Source organism: Tachysurus fulvidraco, chromosome 1, assembly GCF_022655615.1.
Source record: "Tachysurus fulvidraco isolate hzauxx_2018 chromosome 1, HZAU_PFXX_2.0, whole genome shotgun sequence".
NCBI classification, from domain to species: Eukaryota; Metazoa; Chordata; class Actinopteri; order Siluriformes; family Bagridae; genus Tachysurus; species Tachysurus fulvidraco.
Genome location: NC_062518.1, coordinates 39,456,923 through 39,479,966, shown reverse-complemented (window position 1 = coordinate 39,479,966; position 23,044 = coordinate 39,456,923). Strand labels below are relative to the sequence as shown.

The 23,044-nt window shown below is 38.4% G+C and overlaps 1 protein-coding gene across 2 annotated transcripts; it reads right to left on the bottom strand.

Moving 5' to 3' along the window:
• Positions 1-5,121: 5,121 nt before the first annotated feature.
• Positions 5,122-22,365, bottom strand: LOC113663024 (butyrophilin subfamily 1 member A1-like). 2 transcript variants are annotated; one of them, XM_047815463.1, is made up of 8 exons: positions 22,239-22,365; positions 21,790-21,846; positions 15,689-16,039; positions 15,013-15,291; positions 14,615-14,716; positions 13,067-13,093; positions 12,629-12,655; positions 5,122-5,945 (listed from the first exon to the last, which is right to left on the bottom strand). In XM_047815463.1, the coding sequence occupies exons 2-8, from the start codon at positions 21,839-21,841 to the stop codon at positions 5,404-5,406; spliced, it is 1,380 nt and encodes a 459-aa protein (XP_047671419.1). In that variant the 5' UTR covers positions 21,842-21,846; positions 22,239-22,365; the 3' UTR covers positions 5,122-5,403. The 2 variants fall into 2 exon arrangements, with proteins under 2 accessions (XP_047671419.1, XP_047671421.1); XM_047815465.1 differs by having other exon boundaries at positions 22,265-22,313.
• Between the last annotated feature and the right edge of the window lie 679 nt (positions 22,366-23,044).

Below are 23,044 nucleotides of genomic sequence, written 5' to 3'. Positions count from 1 at the left end.
CCACTGCCACTCCCATGTTGAAATTGATTAACAGTTATTCATTTAGTATTCTACACATAAATATATGATATTTAGACCATTTTGGCAATTGGCTCATTCTGACATACAGTATAATCTTGGAGCTGCTCAGCAGTCTGCCTTGTAATGCAAGTGATGGGCATCCTTCACTGTTCGGGTAATCAGACTTTATACCAAGAACTGTACAGGACATCCAAATGATCTCTTACACCTTCATCTCTGTTAGCATTTCTGTTTCTAGTACTGAGCTGCAGGGACATGCTAATAATGAAGTCTGAATGGCTGGCTATCTGACAGATGATTCCTGAGACAAACTCTTTGACCTTGTCACAATCGAGCATGTGCTTTGAAAACAGATCTACATATAACTGAATCAACTGCAGAAGCTGGCCTTTCCAGTATCTGGTCACTTTTGGCAACTCTGGCAACTCTCACTGTCAACATCACAGAGACCAAGCTCGAATACATTAGTAACATTAGGATTAGAATCACCACTTGTACTAGAGATAACAGTCCGGCTTTGCATGTTCATGGTCTCTCTGAGACCATGCCCAAGGCTGCACAGTCAAGGCTTCAGATGCCAGAAAAGGAAATCCATCATCAATTTTAGCATTCTATCTCAAGGTGAAAGATTTGAGTTGATAACTCATACCCATCTATCACCAGTTGATGTAGCTATAACAAACCCAACAACAATGCTTTTCTGTTTGTTTGTGCCATGACGACCTGAGTCAGCTTATCACTGACAACAGTGGAACAAGTCTCTGAAACCTATTGTAAGAAATAAAAATGTGTAGTGTAAAAATAAGACGATGATGTTGATCTTAATAAAGAACAAGAAGTTTATTCCAGCATAGCAGTGACAAAATACATGGTGTACTTTGGGTTCGTCTGAGTCGGTCAGAACCCAGAGCAAATTCTGCTCAAGCCTTATATACAGTTTTCCCTTTTAAATGAAGTTTGAATGTGTATTGAGTGTAAGAACTGAATGTCTCCCAAATGGCTGGGCTACACCTTGTTGTCTAGCTGATTTCTTTAAATGTTAATCATGGTCACGTACACCTTGTCTTGGTATTGTTACAATTGTTGGCACCCAAGTGGTCACTTTAAATGGTAATCTCAGTCACGTAGACCTTGGCTTGGTATTGTTATCAACCAAGTGGTCACTCCAAATGGAAACTGCGATCACGTAGACCCTTTGTTCGTGGTGATCCCTAATGTTCTGCTGCCGTCCTCATATTTATAATTGAATCACATTTATACATTTAGAGTCCTAAACGTATTACCTTATGATACTTCTTAGGAATGAGCTCTTTTTAGATGTGTACCTTGGAGTGGAATTTGGGTGCAATTTCTGTAATTTCTTACACTATTGTAAACTCATGCTCATCAAAAGCCTCTTGGACTTCCTCAATGACCATTTGCTTCCACCGAAACACTTTGGAGAGATTAGGATTAAGATTATTCCTGATGAATTTCATTGCGATTTCTGAGCTCATATTCTTTATTTTGCCACTATATCTTTGGAGGTGAGAATCAGCTTGCATAGAAAATAGCTGGCGTGAACCAATTATCTCACTAAAATTGCTCCATAGTTCATCACAAATAATATCAGGATAGAGTTTTGCAGCTGAGATACTTTTCAGTTTGCTTTTTTCTTTACCACAGAAATGTAGTTTAAAATCTCTTCCATGCTGTCTGTTTTAACAAATATACCTTCATTGGCTCAATTCATTTCAGGATGTAAAATTCATTGGTACCACCCCCTCTGAACATGGGGTTCTTTAACGTCAACATTGACAACAAGATTGAACTTGAATAGATCAAGACTCACGTATGGGTTGCTGCCCTAGATTGTTGCTTCTCAGCTATTGAAGTTCAACCTGACGGTACAGGAGTTTGATTGGCTAAAAAACATGTAACTCACTCAAAAATAACAAATATTTAGGTCAGATGACATTTTAAAGACTGACTGTTGATGTACTAATACGTTGTGAATCCTTTGTTTTCCTGTGGGTCTTCAAGTACATGCGCACTAGAAGCCTACCATATGAATGCATTATGTTTTTGTATAAGAATTTGTCATCACTATTTTATGCTTTGCTTGGTCCATAATTTGCCTAATGGTTAGAGAGTCTGACTCGTAATCCTAAGGTTGTGGGTTCAAGTCTCAGGCCGGCCAACTGCTCCCTGGGCGCCGCAGCATAAATGGCTGCCCACTGCTCCGGGTGTGTGTTCACGGTGTGTGTGTGTGTGTTCACTGCTGTGTGTATGCACTTTGGATGGGTTAAATGCAGAGAACGAATTCTGAGTATGAGTCACCATACTCAGTTCACTTTCACTTTATAGGAATGAAAAGGATTTGTTTAGCAAAACATAGTTTAATAAAATAATAGTTGGCTAGGCCCTGGTTGGGGCTGGCTAAATTTAATCTGAGTCTGATAGATATGTGAGGAAATGTGCAGGACCGGAAGGACTGTATTCAGTGGGACTGTAATCAGTGCGTGAGCCAGAAGGTGTGAGAGGGGTGTAGTCTCTCTATGCATACGCTACATTCACAAGTGGCAGGATATTAAGTCTGAAGAAGTCTGTTTGACGGCCAGATGAGCCAGTAAGTGAAATAGGAAGTGTAGTGGAAAATTTAATTATCATGAGTGTTTTTTGTGCTTTAATGGTAAATTCTGTGTGTCAGATTAGGGATAGAGAGAACAGGAACAAATGTCCCTACCATAAGCAGTGTAACAACAAATGGTCCTGCCATAAAACACCCCTGCCTTAAACATTCTATGTGTTAAAAGGATGGGAACTAAGGGGAGTGTGGGTACATGTGCTTGATAAGATCTAACCTTACTGGGATGACTGAGAGGTCACATAAGCACAGATGCATACACACATTTTAACACACACATACCAGGCTACACAAATACACACCTAGTGTATAAAAGGGAGAGCTGAATCACTAAACTTTGCCTCTTCGCTGTGTAGACTTGGCACTCTGCACTGTTGGAAGATGCCTTTTGCTGAAGCAAAATAAATATCATTTTTACTTCTTTGCTTTTATCTCATTTTATATGTAGATCAAAACTGCCACCACAGTAGCATCCAATATTAGAATGAGACAGCTAAGTGAAAAAGACCCAGTGATTGAAGCTGGGAGCAGATAAACAATGGGACATGTTACTAACTTACACAGAATGACTATTTATAAAAAACCTGCAAACAACTCAAAAATAATGAACAAAACATAATGTAATGCATGTGAGTGTGTGAGAAAGCCATGCCACTCACTAACACAATCTAACTCTAAAAATAGTGCACAATAGCAGACATTAAGTTTTAATAAATACACAAATATGAATACACAGATACATTATAAATAAAAGATATTATATTATGAATTAAAAAGGGAAAAGAGATGGGAAACATAGGAAAAAATATACACATGATCCAAAAAAGGAGATTGTCCAGAGAAAACCCGCTCAATTTTGGGGTTGGATAGAAAATGCTGAGTTGAGCCCTGTTTCTTTTTTTTTGGTAATATGATAAAAGAAGTGAGGACAAAAATATAAGAAAGAGCTAATAATGGGATAATGATAATGAATGAAATTACTAAAAAAATTAATATAGAAAATATTGGAAATTTACAAAAAAAGCTGAAAACTTAACATTTTCAGGTAAACAACTTATGAGAGGGGCACCGGAGGAACATCTGTGGGCATACAGTATATATGCAGGGTAATTTCAGAGCTTTACATGTACAAGGAATCTGTCTAGGTGTACTGGTGCATATTAATAAAGAAGAACCATAAAGATAAATATAATATAAGCTATAAAACTAGGTATAAACATAAAAATATAATAATTTAAGAAAACAAAAATAGCAATATAAATTGTATTTTAGTGCAGGATGTGCAAAAGGTGACCAGTGCAAATGCTATATATAGTACAAATGAAATATTAACTGTACATTTGTGCAGGATATGCAAAAGTTTACCAGTGCAAATGTTTAAAGTTTGAAGTAAGAAGGTGCATAACATATATAAAACTGCAAAGACACCTTATTCATTAATATCCAAGATAAGAGACAATGGTGGGTCCTGGAAATTGTTGATGAGGGCAGTTGCATATGGAACAAAACTGTTTTTGGGGCATGGGATTTATATTTGTTTAACCGCAGCCTCCTAACTGAAGGTACAGTAATGCCTCAAAAAAAATTGTGTCCAGGGTGAGAGGGATTGAAGACCAACTTAAATGTCCGCTTCAGGGTCCTGGAAGTGTGAAGTTCCTAAAGAGGTGGCAGATTGCAGCCAATAAACTTCTCAGTAGAATAGATGACTCTGCAGTCTTCTCTTGTCCCTGGCAGTGGCAGCAGAGTACCAAATGTTGATGAAGGAGGTGAGTATGGATTTGAAAATGGAGGTGTAGGAGCGCATCATCATTGTCTTTGATAGGTTGAACTTCTTTAGCTGAAAGTAACATCATTCAGTGGTGCACCTTTTTAATCAGAGAGTTGATGTTCAACTGGGTTCTTCCTAAAGTCTACTACTATCTCCACTGCATTTAGAGCATTGAGCTCCAGATTGTTCTGACTGCACCAGGTCACCACATGCTCAATCTCCCTTCTGTAGGCAGACCCATCCCGCTTAGAGATAAACCCTAAGCATATGTACTATACAGAAGAATAAAGTAGTTATGACGGCACTTTACTGCATAGCTAGTTGGCTTTTTAAGCAAATAAAAATAAAATATATATTTCCAGTTGGTTAACCCTGTTTCTTTCACTGGTCACTGTAATCTTATCAGGATGACAATTTAAATCAGTCATAAGATAAGATGGTTGTGTGCAGCAGCATGTGCAGCAGCATGATGCACCAGAGCTGAAACGTGTCACTAACAAATCAGGTAATGCTGCATTATGAATATTAACAAGGCTACTTCTGTCATCCTATGTTTAAAAAATATGCTTACAGTGTGGCAAACATTTACACTTTTCTTTATAACAATGACATCTTTATATCAAATAAAATATGGATTTAATTGTGTTTGATGACGTTTTAAGAAGAAATACAGTTTTTCAGTTATATCTACACAGACATCAGCAACTGAACTTAATTCATTTTATTGATCATGCATATTTTTTGAAATGACAAAGTTCCACATTCAAAATGAGTAGGATTGCAATGATACTGTAGGTTCATGAAAATCATCCTACCAACCAACGAGGTATTATTGTATTATTAATGTATTATGATATATTGGGAGCTATATGATATATATGAATATTTCTTATTATATTTCTTATTATGCATACTAAAATTAACAGAAAATATATATTCATTTATATACACTCTAACAGATGATTAAATTTGTAAAGGGAAAATTCATTTAGTTTTTAATTATAGGAGAGATGATCAGTGGTGCTGAATTTTTTCCTCCTTCATTGGACCGAGGACTGAAGAAAGGGTACAGGCTCTCAGTAAAAGCCTGACCAGTGAAAGAGTAGATATGAGAGCTGGAATTCGCATCATAAAAGGAGACCAGACCCTCCTCATAATCCACAAACACCCCCACCACTTCCAGCTTCTTCTTCAATTTGAGTTTGAAAATGGGATACTCATGAGCCTCATAATGAATCCCATTCCACAGAGCCACAGTCCACAGTCCATTATGAGGATTCAGTGTAATCTTCTCCTTTTTGTTAATGTTTTCTCTCACAACTCCTAATATCCACTCAGTTTTGTCTCTGACCTGGACCTCGTAATAAAATCTCCCTGAAGGGAAACTTTGCATTGCCAGAACAAAGAGATCTGTAAACCTCTGTGGTGTATCAGGGAGATCCCGTTGCTCGTCTCCACATGTCACTTGTTTTCCATCTTCAGACAGGATGAATCTGGGAAAAGCTGTATCAGGATCAAGAGTCACATCCACTGAAAAAAAAACACAGTGTGCAATAAGTAAGCAGAAAAAAAAAGATTAAATAATCATCCAGCAGATCATATTCCTTAGGATTTATAAGAGTATTTGTAGATTAATTTATTAAACATTTGTAATAATCTCCTGTAAAGAGAGGAAACTTTTAAAGTTTATGCTAGGAACCTGTTGAAATTGAAAAATAATAATAATAATAATAATAATGTTTACTGTCTAAAACTTTATTTTTGTGATTTATTTGTATATCATTTTGAGATTGAGATGCATTAGATTGAATTCAATTCAAGAAGCTTTTATTGTCAAATTCAACCATATCGTCGCTGTCGGGCGGAATCCTCGTATCTCCAAACCCGTTATTTTTCAGGAAATATTTTTTGTTATTAAACGTTGTATCTTTAAAGTTGTCATTATACCTTATATTGCTATCATATACTGTTGTGTACCAACATTAACACAACATTTTCCCAAAGTCCTTTCTTTATGACTTGGGAGCAGGGAGATACGAGATTATGCTGCCATTGATAAGAATGGTATGGACACAGACGTTGCTGCTGCCAGCAGTGTTCAATAAAGTCTGCGGTCACGTTGAGCCTTTTGACAAGAGACAAGGTTTCAATAGTTAACCAAAGCTAATGACTGTAGTTACATACATCTTCCTAAACTCTATTTTAAAAGTTTAAGAGCTATAAGTGATGCAGTACAAAACACGATAAGCTGATTAGGCTGATTAGAAAGTATAATATGCTCGCAAACTTACCTTCGTGAACACTGCTGGCAGCAGCGACGTCTGTGTCCATACCATTCTTATCAATGACAGCATAATTTCGTATCTCCCTGCTCCCAAGTGATAAAGCTTGTATCTCAGATAAAATGTGACTTTGGGAAAGTATGGTGTTAATGTTGGTACACAACAGTATATGATAGCAATATAAGGTATAATAACAACTTTAACGATACAATGTTTAATAACTCAAAAGAATATGGCGTTTTTTTAATTTCCTAAAAAATAATGGTTTTTGAGATGTGAGGATTCCGCCCGCCCGATATGGAGGTAGGAGTACACAGGTAGACTACATTCTATGCAGGCAAGGCAATCTGAGAGAGATTAGTGGCTGCAAGGTGGCGGTAGTAGAGAGTATTGCCAGACAGCATTGTATGGTGATATGTAAGATGCCTCTGGTGGTCAGAAAAAGAAGAGCAAGTGGTAAAGTCTAAAGTGAGACTTTGGTTGTTCAGGAAGAGCTTCCAGATCACTGGGAAAATATAGTAGAAATAATCAGGGAAACAGGTAAGACGTGTGCTAGGTGTCATCTGAAAAGAGAAAAGAAGATAAGGAAACATGGTGGTGGAACATCATTCATAGAAAGAGGCTAGCTAAGAAGAAGTGGGACAGAAAAAGACAGAAGAAAATAGACAGGATCACAAGGAATCACAACACAGAGTCAAGAGGGATGTGCCAAACAGAAAGCATACAATGAGATGTATGCCAGGTCAGACACGAGGAAAGATGAGAAGGACTTGTACAGATTAGCAAAACTGAGGGATAGAGATTAAAAGGCGCTATATTGTAGAATATTGAATATTGTAGAGCAGTCAGCACACACCTTTGTTACATCTATTACTGGAACAACTTTTTCTGCCGCTAAGTCATTACCTAAATTAAAGTCTACTCCAGCAACTGGTAAGACTGCCTGAATTCCAAGCTTAAATAAGCCAGTCACTACATTAGATGTCAAAGTTACATAATGTATGGGAACATAAACATACCCCTTCTCTAAACCTTGACAAAGAGCATGGGATCCAGTAAATGTTTGTTTAGCCAACGGAAGTACTCCTTCACGAATAAACGACTGAGCAGCTCCTGTGTCACTTAAAATTACAATTTCCTTTTTTCACCTTCCGAAATACACACACTACCATTAGAAAGAAAATGTTTGTAACACTCATCGGCATTGACCATTGACATTTGTGAAATAGTTTTTACAATACCCACACTTTTTAGTTGTCGGCCCTCATGACCAGAACTCTTTTCCAGTCTTTCCTGCTTCCGTTCATTTGTTGCTTAGGCCTAGATAAGACAACATCTTATGTGGTAGAACAAATTCATCTGCTAACACAACAGCTTTTAAAGTTTTTAAAATCCTCTAAAAGCATTAATTCCCTCATTGACTCCCGATTAGTAACTTTACTGGCTGCAGTCCATTTATCAAAAAAAGAGAGCCTTTTATCAAAAAAAGAGAGCCAAATTCCACATGTTTGTATCTGTCCATTTTGAAAAGTCCGAAACCTCTGATGATAAGCTTCGGGGGCAAGCTCATAAGTACAAAGGATCACAGCTTTTACTGTGACATAATCTGTGCTATCAGGCACAGACAATGATGAGGAAACCTCTTGGGCTTTTCCTATCAGCTTTCATAGTAGTAATAATGTCCACAATTCCTTTGGCCACTTTAGAGAATTTGCAATTCTCTCAAACCCGCCGAAGTAGGTGTCAATTTCAGTTTTTCTAAAAGGCAGTACTAGTGCAATATGTTTCGGAATTTCAAAAGAAGTGCTTGAAACCACCGCATCTCCTGGACTGTGTATAATTGGAGTGGGAGCTGGAGACTCAGGCTTAGGATCAGGGAGAGAAAGCTGACATGGCTGGGTAGTTGACTGAAGAGTGAACTCCTTCACCCTCATATCTAACTCCTGTAACCGAATTTCCCTCTCCACTTCTAGCTCCATCCGTCGGACCACAAGCTTTAACTCATACTCAGCCTGTCTCTGGTCAACTAGCTCCTCCTTGTACAGTTCCAAACCTTGTATACGCACTTTCATATGAGCATTCTCTTGAGACCCAGAGGTCTGTGGAGAGAATGGCTCAAACCCAGGTAGAATCACCTTAGTCTTAAAAGGTGCAATGCAGACTCCCGTTTTCCGGCTTCAATAGGAGTGCTTAAGCAAATAACAGCTTCATGGTCAACTGGCAGACTTAAAATGTGTAACTCCATGAGTTTTTGACTCCACAAGCTGTTTTATTTCTTTACTAATTTTCTGGACACCAGAATTTCAAAATGAGCAGCAATCTCCAACAAATTGTCCTTTCTACACTCACTTCCAACCTCTCAAGAGAGACAGCACTTACTGTAAGAAGGCTTGTAGGTCAAACACAACCATAGTGACTACAAGAAGCACACCACGTTATCCACTTAGGATGGGGAAAAAACATTAACATAAACATACAGGGGAAGGCACCCACCCCTTACCTAAGATGAACAATGCATGAGCACGCTCCTTCTTACCTGTTCCAGCCCTGTACATAGAACAATATTGTACACAAACAATTGTAATAGCAACGCCTCAGCAACACCGAAATACACAGCAGGATCAATCACTTCCTTTACACAACATTCATGACACGTCAACCAATAACCCAACAACTAGTTGACACAGCGTTCACTCTTTTATTGTTGTGGGCCTCTTCCGGGGTGATGTCCATACGCTGTGTATCCTTCCCGCACCGACCGGGATTGAGCAAATTGCATCACGCCCCAATCCGTTGTAAGAGCATTTCAGACAGAACCTACAAAAGATGTGCCTTGGCGCCTAACAACCTTGACATCCATGATGGGGTTGGGAATTGGATCACAGTGTTTGAAGAAAAGACAGTAGACAGATTGCTTACTGTACTACTTTTAGGACTCGAGAAAGAACTGCATCAGTTTTTACCAGCTATCAGTGTTTACCAGTACCTAGGCAATGTGAAATGGCAATGCCTCTACAAAGAGGAAGACCTAATTCTAGTCTTCAAAGACCATGCTGGGGATGTGATCAAAATGGATTCCCTTGGCATTTGAACACATTTGCATTTGCACACATGTACTCGCATTCAGTAACAGGAACCGCTTATGAGCATTCAATACGGCAGCCGATAGGTGCCACTACAGATGCCAGGGTGTGTGGTGTTCACATAAAGGGCATGCACATTTTAACCATTGTGCAAGGGTGGAGGTGATAAGATCAAACAACAAGGCTACTGGTCACCATATACTGTATGCAGCAAAGGCAGAGGAGTTCTTAACTGGGCATAAACAATCAAAAAAGTAGTCAAAACAATGTCAGAAAAAACATCAGCCGAGTCAGGATACAGTCCAGAACCAGAAAGACCTTTCACTTTGTCATTAACTTTGTGGACATGGTAAAACAAGTGAGAGGAAAGAGGTAAATGCTGGTTATAAACAGATCCAGAAGATGAATTTCTGCTCGAAATTTTATGAACCCTCCAAACATGGTCATTAGTTTAGTGTAAAAAAAATTTTAAATAAGCTCATCAAATACATCCAAACCCCAATTTGTAAAGGAGAAATTCTGAAAGATGGACACATAAAAAAGATATATTGACATTATTTATTTCAACAAATACTTTTGTGGAAGTATGTGAATGCTTTTACTTAGTAGCTTGTGGCATCTCCTTTTGCATCAATTACTTCAGCCAAATGTCTTCCGTACCACTGACCTGTCTCTAACTGTCATGTTGGTTTTGGATTTGTTTTATGTTCTGGTATTCATGTATTTTGTTTTGTAAAATATTTCGTATTGTATGTGTTTTGCTTCCCTTGCCCTCATGGTCTCTGACAAACTCTCATGGTATTTTAGAATGTTAGAACTGAGGATCCTGGGTTTGATTGAGGAGTGTTGAACACAGCCTCTAGGTTGCTAAACATATGGCGAGCCCTTTTAATTTCAATCGCTCCTCATTCAGCCAGAGATGGGAACCAGATCGTGAGCTAGTGCTGTAGAAATGTTATCATGCCCTTCAGTGATTTCTGGAAGATTAGCAATACTGTACATAGACTGTTCCGGTAACATCAGTCTTCTAGCTCGGCAATGCAGGTTTGTAATTTAGCAGTCACAGAGGTGGTTTCTCTAATCTGTAGCCTATCCTCTCACTGAGCAGCCCAGATAATGTCAATGAGCTTGTGCAGGGAAGTGTTACTGTATTGTTCACTGTAGAAACTTCCACCTCAAGATTGCTAAGTTTTATTTAAAACCAGCAAATAGCTGTTTCTAGAATTTCTTTTTTGCAGATTTAGAGTATGGAGATGGGGAAGGAGGACACACAACCTGAACCTTTCTCTTTCAACTCCTTTGATATTGTAAATTTGTATGATTATTAAATGGTCACTGTTGGCTCAACTTTCAAACAAAAATACAGAAAGTCGTTTTGAGGGTTAAAATATTTTCTGGGACACACCTGGAAAGTCACTAGTGTCAGGTAACATAGCGGGGAGTGAAATCTGCTCATTGCAGACTCTCCACTGGTGTCCCACGGGGCTCAGTACTTGGTCCTCTTCTTTTTTCCCTGTATACTCACTCTCTTGGTAAAGTCATTTTTACCACTGCTATGCTGATGATACACAACTTATAATTCCTTTACCACCCTCAGCTACCACAGCTTCTGTTCAGATCTCAGCATGTCTGGCAGACATGTCATTGTGGATGACAGTTCATCAGTTGAAACTCAATCCTAGCAAAACTGAACTGCTGATCATCCCCGGCGATTCATCCCCAGGTCATGATCTTGCAATATCCCTGCTTAACGATCTGATCTCCCCTTCAGTCACAGCTCGCGACCTTTGGGTAACCATGGACATTTACCTGTCCGTTTCCTCACATGTTGCTAATGGCAACAGCAGGCTGCTGTCAGTTTCTTCTCTACAACATTAGAAGGATTTGCTGCTCAGGTACTTGTTCAGTCTCTTGTCATCTCAAGACTCTACTACTGCAACTCACTGCTGGTAGGTCTACCTACTTTATGAACAAAATTCATCCTCTGCAAATGATCCAAAATCCAGCTGCAGGACTTGCTTTCAACCTGCCTAAGTTCTCACATACCACCCTGTTACTGCACTCCCTCCACTAGCATCTTGTAGCTGCATGCATCGGATTCAAAACACTCAAAAATGGACCAGTCCCTACCTAAAAGAGCTCATCACTTCTTGCACTGCATCTCCCATTCTCAGAGCTACCAACACTGCTTGACTGATCCCAACATCTCTCAGGGTAAGAGGTAAGTATACAACAAGACTCTTTTCTGTTCTGGCACCCAGGTGGTGGTATAAACTTTCCTAGGGGCCCGGAAATCGGAGTCACTGACTATTATCAAACGACGGTTTTTCTACATGATATACTTGAACTAGCACATTCTTCCCAGTTTGTTGTATGTGTGTATTTTTAAAAAATACTTCAAAAACATCTTTTTACCTCATTGCAGATGTGGTGGGTTGCAGTAAAAGTGACAAATTCTTTTGTCAACAGTTACTCAAAATGTTACTTACCTCTACAGTCTGAAGTGATGGAGCTAGATAGTGACAGTCAAGGAGTTAGTCTACATGAACTACACTGAGGCTTGCAAAAAGGGGGAAAAAAAAGTGTTGACTGACCTGCTGGATTCAACAAGCATTTATAGTCAGGTTCTAATCAAAGCTGTATACAAGCAAGCCATACAAGAGGTAAAAGAAAAAGCTTTCATGAGCTCATGAGCTATACTTACTCCCAAGAACAAAACCTTTCTTGGCCGATTGCTTCACCTTACCCGTAGATCTCTATGCAAAAATACCCCCCCCCCCCACACTCACATAGAAAATACAGAATGATTTAACTGTAAATAAAGACAAAAAGGCAAAATCTTTCTTACCTGCATACAGCTTTTTCTTTACAAACTCTGTAACATGTAATTAAACAAGAATTTATATTAGTTAAAGTTCATATTAGAGACTTGACTTACATTGCCATTTTTCTCTGTTCAAGAGTGTATTAAAACTATACCTTTAAAAAAATTCTATTTCTACTCTTCTATTCTACGTATTTATATAAGTGTAATATTAACACATTTGTTTTACAAACATGAGATCAGTAATATAATAAAATTGTTTAATGAAATAACCCTCCAGCTGAAATTTGGGATATACCTATGTGATTACATTTATTCAGGGTGAAGCCTCAGTACCTCCTCACAGTTAAAATGTTAACTGTCTTTCTATTGTTTGGAGGTTGTCTGTTGATGGACTTTCCTTAGTTTGCCCAAATAAATAATCAGTGTGATTTTTTGAAAGTACAAAACATTAATTCTCACCCCTGTACTGCTGCTCCTTTTCAATCTCTGAAAATAAAACAGATAATATATTATTATTACTATATTATTAATATCTAAATATCTAATATAGATATAATATCTAATATAAATATAATATCTAAACCACTGTACCCGCTAAGTGAAAATGTTCAAATTGGGCCCAAAGTGTCAATATTTTGTGTGGCCTCTTCCACTCCTCCATGATGACATCACCGTGCTGGTGGATGTTAGAGACCTTGCGCTCATTCTCCTTCTGTTTGAGGATGCCTCACAGATTCTCAATAAAGTTTAGGTCTGGAGACATGCTTTACCAGACCATCACCTTTACCCTCAGCTTCTTTAGCAAGGCAGTGGTTGTCTTGGAGGTGTGTTTGGGGTTGTTAACATGTTGGAATACTGTCCTGCAGCCCAGTCTCCAGGGGGTGGGGGTGGGGTGGTTTTATCATGCTCTGTACAGTATGTCACAGTACCTGTTTGTATTCATGGTTCCCTCAATGAACTGTAGCTCCCCAGTGCAGGTAGCACTCATGCAGACCCATACATGACACTTCCATCACCATGCTTGACTGTAGGCAGGACACACTTGTCTTTGTACTTTGTACTGCTTGACACCATCTGTATCAAAAAGTTTATCTTGGTCTTATCAGACCACAGGACATGGTTCCAGTAATCAATCCTTAGTCTGCTTGTCTTCAGCAAACTGTTTGCGGGCTTTCTTGTGCATCATCCATGCAGACCAATTTGATTCAGTATGCACTGTATTTTCTGAGCACTGACAGAAAATGACACCAATACACCCCCACCCCACCCATTCAATCTCTGCGGCAATGCTGGCAGCTTTCATACATCTATTTACCAAACACAACCTCTGGATATGATGCTGACCATGTTCGCTCAACTTCTTTGGTCAACCTGTTCTGAGTGGAACCTGTCCTGTTAAACCAATGTATGGTCTTGGCCACCATGTTGCAGCTCAGTTTCAGGGACTTGGCAATCTTCTTATAGCCTACACCATCTTTATGTAGAGCAACAATTATTTCCTTTTATCATCAGAGAGCTCTTTGTCATGAGGACCCATGTTGAACTTCACACATGTGTATTAAGCAGTGCATCAGTTTTAAGGTAAATGGACACAGTAAATGGCTTACAGTTAGGAGTCATGTAGAAAACAAACATTTTTACGTGCATCGTAAAAATGGCACCTCATACTTTACTTTTGAATTTTGCACTGGATAGGCGACAACAGCAGAAGACCGGTACTGTCATCCAAGAACAATAATCTGAGGCTAAAATTGACACAGAATCACAGAATAATTGTGCCCTATGCCATTTCTAACTAATCGGAATTACAGTTTTCCATGTACAGTTATTACCATTGACAACCTCTAAACCTTTCAAGCTACATTCAAAAACTTGCCAAGCTTATGATTAATTGCAAACTGTCAAGCCAACATGCAAGTTTGTTCACATCTAATTATGAATATTTTTTATAATTCTACAACTGTAAATGTAATCAAACCTGCATAGTTTGTTGTTCACTGACCTTACCTTTCTTGTGACAATTAAATGCAGTTGTTATTAATCCAACAGCCACAAGGCCTGCTGAAACTGAAATGCCGACAATCCACTTCCAAACATCAAAGATGTTACCTAAGATTAAACAACATTATGGATATTTGTGAGAAACAATTGAAGAATAAATGTATAGGCACAAAGCTCCCTCTTACACAGAACAGTGCTGCAGTAACGCCAATAGATAAAATGAAAAAAAAAAAGTCTTTTCTTTTAAAGTTTTAATGAATAAAAATTGTATGTTCATCATGCTTATCATAGCATGTGTTCATCATGCTAATTATATAATGTAATGATCACGGTAGACTGAAGTACTCTAAATCTAAGTGTAAGAGTTTTTGTAATAGACACTAATGAGTGTAATAGACACTTACTATTAATGATAACCTCTGCCTCCATCATGTGATGTTTTTGAAGTAGTCTGCAGTAAAACCTGTTGGAGTCACTAGAATCATAAACAGTGATGCGGCGTTTAACGCTGAAGCCCTCTGTATCTCTGTGTATCTGTGTATGCTCAGCGGTCAGAGTCACTCCTTCTCTGTCCAGCCACAGAATCTCAGGTTCAGGGATCCAGCCTCTAGACTCACACACTAGATGAATCCCTCCTGAGTTATCAAAACTCTCCATCCTGATCACTGGGTGGCTTCCCCGAGCTATTATTAGTCAAAAAATGTAGAATGTAAGCTTTTAAACCAGCACATAAAAACATACTGCAAGTAACATAAACTACTTTTTCACAGACAAGTTCCTACAGTCTTTTTTAATGCTCATTCACTACTATTTTGTTAACAACCATCATCTTGGTAACAGTAATGATATTTATTTCATATTGCATAATAAATCTACTTATATTGTGGATAACAACTATGGCATTTGTGTTAGGCAAGTTTTTAAGCAAACAAATAAATTACTAAATTACAAAGAATTATTAGTATTTACATCATATGTGTCTAGCTGCTTCTGTGTGAACAAAAAACCTGATTATTTATAAACAAACAAATGTTAATGTTAAAAATTTTTTTATAACTTCACTGCAGAAACAGATCTTACCCTCAACAGTGACATTAACGGTGATGTCATCAGACCAGGATTTGTCCTCAACAAGACACTTGTAAAATCCTTCATCGGAGACCCGGAGATCTGAGAGTTTGAGTGAAGCATTGCCTTTCTGTAGCTCCTCTTTAAAAAGTGACGTTCTTCCTCTGTAGGACTGCACCTGATCTTCATTTCTGTCTTCATGATTCTTATAGAGATGCACTAATGAGTCCTTTACATAGAGTTTAAACCACTCCACTGTCATGTCCACAGCACTGGTGGTGGGTTTGATAAAACAGGGCAGAACCAGATCTTCACCAGTTACAGCAACAAGAGATGCTTCTGGACCAACCACCTGTAATTGTTCTGTATTGTGGGGAATAAAAATATTAGACGTATATAAAAAAGGACTTTAGGAATAAAGGACATTATTTAAAGTCAACATTAATACTTAATAAATGTAATAGCTACTTATAGGATTCTGGAGGCTGAAAAATATTCTTTTATAACCTTTTATAACCACAACCTGTCTGGCTCAAAACACATTCTGGTGGCCCTCTCTGTCCGAAGACACCCGAGACTTTGTTAAAAGATGTACCGTTTGCAACACATCTAAAGTCTCACATCAGCTCCCGGCCGGATTGATGCAGCCACTAACTATCCCTTGATGATCCTGGTCCCATATCGCTGTTGATTTCATCACCGATCTGCCCAAGTCCAATAACTGCACCGTCATACTCAACGTCGTTGACCGGTTCTCCAAGGCATGCCGCCTGATATGCTATTAATGGTTTAGCTCCCATGTATCTAACTAGTCTTCTAACACGTTACAATCCTTCACGCTCTCTGAGATCACAAAACTCAGGACTTCTGGTAGTTCCCAGAATATCTAAGTCTACTAAAGGCGGTAGAGCGTTTTCTTATTTAACTCCCAAACTTTGGAATAGTCTTCCTGATAGTGTTCGGGGCTCAGACACACTTTCCCAGTTCAAAAGCAGATTAAAAACGCATCTCTTTAGTCAGGCGTACACACACACACACACACACACACACACACACACACACACACACACACACACACACATAATACATCCCATAAAATTATGCACCATTACATCAGAATTGCACATTTTTATGAACAGCAGATATGTTAATCCCTCTACACTGCTTTTCTCTTTCACACCCATCCCGAGGCATCCAGACATTGTACCAGCTCCGATCATCTTCTGTGCGATGAAGATTTTGGACCTCCACTGAGATGAGGATGACTCTGAGAATCCTGAGACATCTACAGATCTACCAGCTCCAGTTGGACTCTATGATACCAAGAGGAGATCTGAACTCCATGTGACCTTTACACCAATTCAACATTTGTTTGACTGTATATTTGTAATCACACCCTCTAGTGTAACCCATATGAGGATGGGTTCCCCTTTGAGTCTGGTTCCTCTCAAGGTTTCTTCCTTACCAATTTAAGGTAGTTTTTCCTTGCCACTGCTGCCTGAGTCACCTCAGACTTGCTCATTGGGGATAAATACATATACATACATACATACATACATACATACATACATACATACATACATACATACACACTGAACTATATTCTGTATATCTTGAATTTTTACTATATTAATTCTTTATATTTCTCTTTATGTTTACCTTCTGTTCTATGTTTATGTTCTGTAAAGCTGCTTTGAGACAAAGCCCATTGTAAAAAGCGCTATACAAATAAACTTGAATTGAATTGAATTTTAATTGATATCTCTACCCAAACTTCCCACTGTGTTCGAAACAGCAGAGACCCTTTGCAACTATGTGTTCCGTTTCTACGGCTTACCTGACGACATCGTCTCAGACAGAGGACCACAGTTCATCTCCTGATTGTGGGCGGCTTTTTTCAAGCAATTAAACATCAATATCAGCCTCACCTCGGGATATCACCCACAAGCCAATGGCCAGACTGAACGCTTGAACCAAGAACTAACTCGATTCCTCCGTATTATTTATTCTGATTTCTGCCTCACCTATGTTGTTGTGTTTGCTGATTCTGACCCAGGCCTGTTGTACCATAGGTTCTCATTAAAGTGTGCAAATGGATCCTTCGTCTCACGACCTATCATTACAGATATTTTATTTAAGAGCATAATTAACCCCAAAATAATGTTATAGAACAGTAATTAAAGGGATTATGCATGATTTAAATAACATTTGGAGAAATTGATTTTAGTTTTTTTAAACTGATCTATGCATGCTATTTTATGATTTGATTGAAGTATAAAATAATCAATAAAAGTAATAAAAGTTGTTAGGGTGTCCAAATCCCCTCATCCCAGGATAAGTGGAAGTGTGTGTCTACCCTTGCTTTTACTTTTATTGGATATTAAAATGCCTAGGCTAATAATGAAGAGAAGTAATAGATAGGAGAGTAATTTTTTATATGGTCTCTGTACACTTGACATGCTAATACTATATCATGTTTCATCATAGTACATGGAGATGAAGAGAAGGACAGCAGAATGACATGTGAAGACAGGGAAGAAAGGGACAGAGAGGCGGACTGTGAAGCCTTAGAGAGACAAAACAGAGACACAAATGTAAACAGAGGAGAAGACGAAGACTGAGAGGCAACATGTGAAGACAGGGAGGAGGACGAGTCTGTATGTGAAATGCAGGCAGCAACTTCTCTTCATTTGAATGATTTAGGGGATAAGGTAAACAAATAAAATTGTCATATTATCCCCAAGAACTGTTTAGTTCACAGAAAAGGACCTTTCAGTCAAGTTCCAAAGTTTTACGTGGCTAGAATACTCCCAACAGAAAAATGCAGCATTCAGCTTTGCATGTCAAGTATTTGGTAGAAATCTGAAAAAGCATATGTTTGTGCATGTTGGCTTTAAAAACTGGAAAAAGCTTTGATTGAATTTCATAAACATCATGAATCAACACAGTCACATAAGGACAGTTTAGTGTACTGGTAGAGCTATAAGGCAAGTGCATCTCAAGGAAGTGTCATACAGCAGTTAGAAACAGCAAATGTACTGTAGAGGAGATACGTCAAAGAAGGGAGTACGTACAGAGGATTGTAGCTGTAACCTGCATGTTGGGAAACAAGGGATACCTTTTAGAGGTCACGATGAAAAAGAGGACAGTGATAATAAAGGTAACTTCCTAGAGTGCATCTCCTTGTTCATTTTGGGGCCTATTCAGTTCTCCATGTATGTGCTTCCTTTGGGGCATATTTTTTAGGAAATTTGGTATTTCTTTTCATTGTTGTGCAGATAACATGCAAATTTATCTGCCCTTTGAACGCAAACATACCTGCTCTCTAGTGCCTCTACTGCAGTGCTTTGAAGAAATTAAGACCTGGATGGCAATAAATTTCCTTAACTTTAATGAAAAGAAAACAGAAGTGGTGTTGTTTACGCCAGGGGGAACCTGTGAGTCAGTAGACCTAAACCTCGGTGAGCTGAATCCTTATGTGAAGCCCTTTGTAAAAAATTTAAGTGTTGTTATGGATTGTGATTTTAAATTGGATAAACAGATTAATTTAGTAGTTAAATCATGTTTCTTCCAATTGAGACAACTCACCAAGGTGAAACCTTTCCTGTCCTCTAAGTACTTTCAGAAAGTTGTGCATATTTTTATCTCAAGTCGCCTTGATTACTGTAACAGCCTTTATTTAGGTATTAATCAGGCCTCCCCCTCCAGACTGCAAATGGTCCAGAATGCGCCAGCTCGCCTACTGACGGGCACACGAAAGCGGGAACATATCTCTCTCATTCTCGCGTCTCTTCACTGGCTTCCTGTCCATTATAGGATTCATTTTAAAATATTGGTGCTTGTTTTTAAATCTCTTAATGGGTCAGTGCCAAGTTACTTATCAGATTTGAGAAGTATGCAACCTCATCAAACACTACTTACCTCTCTATAGCAAGTCAGAATGAGATGATCACTTGCTGTTCACAAGAAGTGACTGCACCAATAGTCAGAGAAATGCTAGAATCCAATGTGTATGCCATTATGGCAGATGAGGCAAGAATGGGGAAATCTGAACAATTGGCAATATGTGTCACATATGTCACAACTGAGGGTACTGTAAAAGAAAGGCTTCTGGCCTTAGCAGAACTGAATAGTTTTGATGCTGTGTCAATACGTGCTGCAATATAGAAGGAACTACAAGAAAAAGGAATAGGCCATTTAAGATGTTTGGCACAAACCTATGATGAAGCTGCAGTCATGAGTGGGATGACTGAGCGTATTCAATTCCACTTCAGAAAGCGACACCCTGAAGCAATTTATGTGCATTGCTATGCTCATGAGTTAAATCTAGTTTTATGTCACACATGTACTGTAGAGTTGTAAATGAAGCCACTGAGTTTTTTGAGATGTTGGAAAGCCTTCATTCGTTTTTAGCTGTTCTTTAGTTAACCATCACAAGTTTGTAGAGACCCAAAAGCAACTAGGATTGCGTCCAGCAGAAGGAGAAAAGAAGTGATACCACTGCTGCAGATTTGCATGTTAGAACAATGGCCATATGCATTGCTAATCAGATTTCAGTGGAAGGGCAGTCCTCTGGTCACAGGAAAAGAAGAATGAAACAAATGGATGACTTTGTGCTCCAATCATCTTGTGGATCAGGGAGGGAGGACAGTGTTAGTCATTTAGAGCAGCTAAAAAGGAAACTGTTGTTTTCTTGTCTTGATTGAATGATTGCTGAACTAGAGAGACGGTTTTCCGAATGTTGAGATGATCCAAGGTATACAGGCATGTTGTCCAACTTCACAGAACTTCTTTTCTGAGCCTGATCTGACAGTACTGGCACAGAATTACAAAACTGATTTGAAGCCAGAAGAAGTTATTGGGGCCAGAAACTTTCTGAAGCGAAAAGCAGAGGTTGGTGGTGGTCCTAATGATATGATCACAGTGTATAATCAACTGGATGAAAACTCCTATCTAGGCAGCAATAACAATACCTGGGAGTAGTTGCAGCTGTGAACGGTCATTCAGAGCACTACATCGCCTCCACACCTGGCTCAGGGAACAATGGGTCAAAACAGGCTCCATCACCTGGCTGTGATGTCAGTTGAAAGAGATGTCTTTAATTCCATAGATCAGGACAAACTTATTGACCGTTTTGCCTCCATGAAATATAGGAGATACAGCTTAATAATACCATCTAAAAATTAACTGCAAAGAATTTTCACAAATCCAGGGAATTTGGCACTCATGCGGTTGTACAATGTTATGCTATTTATGTTCAAATTCTTTGCAAGATTGTGTTTTGTGTCTGTTACTCCCACAAAAGCATGTTTTTCAAATGAAAACATATTTCTATAAGCCCACCATAGTGGCTTTCATTATTTAATTGGAGACATTTATTTTAAATTGTATGTATTGTGAGGATGTATTTTATGTCATCCCTCAAGTAAAAGTTTGTTGGAGGTACAGTTATAAAAAGTTGTACTACTACTGCATGTTTCTGCTATAGTAGTGAAATTAATGTACAGAGATTTGTGTGTGGCTATAGATTATATATACACAGTACTGTGTTGACATTTTACAAAATCAGTTATACCAGATTAACTCATTACCAGAGTTGATTACACAAACAAAATAATAATGCAAACAATACATTCAATACTAAATAAAAATAACATTTATTGATTTAGTCTTTGTCTTGTGAATATTTTTTTTTTATTAATGACTGCATTCATTGGACACACTGTTCGTGGAGAATGCACACATACATAAACTCATTTGATTCAAGATTGGCATCATTACATCATGCATAAAATTTTGGTGTCCACTTTTGCCATTTTAAATAACACCATAACTTTTGGCTTACTATGTAGTCATATAATATACTCTTCTTGTTTTATATTCTCACTGAGGGCTAAACCCCCCTAAAGATGGAATCCTAGAACCGCCCCTGTCTACAACACAACACAACACAACACAACACACACACACACACACACACACACACACACACACACACACACACACACACACACAGAGAGAGAGAGAGAGAGAGAGAGAGAGAGAGAGAGAGAGAGAGAGAGAGAGAGAGAGAGAGAGAGAGAGAGAGAGAGAGAGAGAGAGAGAGATCATACCTGATTTAGAGTCCAGGCTGAAAAGAATCAGAAGGGTCACACACGACAACATAATCCCTGAAACAACGGAAGAAAGGCAATTCTGCAAATGATCCAAAATGTAACTGCGTCACTGGTTATCAACCTTCCATCAACCAAGAGAACTTAACCATATTCTTACACCGCCCTACTCCTGTGCTCCGAGACTCAGAATAGCTGACTCACTGACTGTCTTCGCGAAATATCAAAACTAGGACTTATGTAAGCATACAGGGCGTGAGCTCAGCAGTCACCCATGCATTGCAATATAGAAATAAAACAAATAATTACAAGTGACGAATTTCTCCTGTCTCCCTTGCGACATGAACATTTTATTCATTAAATATACTTCAACGTTGTATGACAAATCAAAAAGTAAATTAATCTCTACATCGATTAAATATACATTTATATAACTTTTAGCGACATACCAAAATATTTGCAAGGACGAGCATACAGTTTACGAGCTCTTCAGCTTCAGACGCTTGTGGAATAAGCACAAAGCACAACAATCCTCCCCTCAACTGTATCGTGTAAAGGTTCAAGATTTGAGACTTTACAAAACGATGCACATTAGTGACATCTCGTGGTAAAAAGTTTGAATAGCTGTATTTGCTTTCCAGAGGAATGTAATACATCATCCGCTCTGAAAACCATAAAAGCAATACAAATAATTAGTGATTCATTTGTGATACATTTGTGTTGATGTGCTACTTACTGTGAAGTGAGTCTGTGGTTAAATTTCTGAAAAAATCTATAAATTGGATGAATCCTTTCAGTGGCTGAGAAAAACAGAGGAACATTTATTTTCCTCTGATTTTTTTTTTTTTTTTAAAGATTTTTTAAAAATCTGATTCTTTTACTTCTCCAATAGTGTTGGGTTTGTCTGGGTTGGTCGCCAAACCTTCACTGTCAATGGTGTGCTAAAATCTTCTGGAGAAATCTTCTGGAGAAAATGGCACTTTTTGGTTCCAGCTTTAACCCATGCATTCTGAATCTACTGAACACCATCTCTAGTCTCTTAATGGCTTCATATTATGACTATTCTGATACCCAAAAATAATCATCATCAGGTGTATGGAACTAGCAGGACTATTGCACAAGCTGTAAGAAAAAATAGGGTGTTAAAGATCTTAATAAACAAGCAGTTTATTGCAGCATATCAGTGACAAAAATACATGAAGTGCATTAGTTCAGAGTCAAAAAACTGTCATCAGAGTCAAAAATAACACAGGAA

Bases quoted from the DNA above. Each gene is read 5' to 3' on its own strand.
- LOC113663024 (XM_047815463.1), bottom strand. From the start codon at position 21,841: ATGTTGTCGTGTGTGACCCTTCTGATTCTTTTCAGCCTGGACTCTAAA. The intron at 14,717-15,012 runs GTAAGTGTCTAT...GTTTAATCTTAG, and splicing joins GGCAGAGGTTATCATTAATA to GTAACATCTTTGATGTTTGG. The intron at 5,946-12,628 runs GTAAGAAAGATT...TTTTTTTTTCAG, and splicing joins AAAGAAAAAGCTGTATGCAG to TGGATGTGACTCTTGATCCT.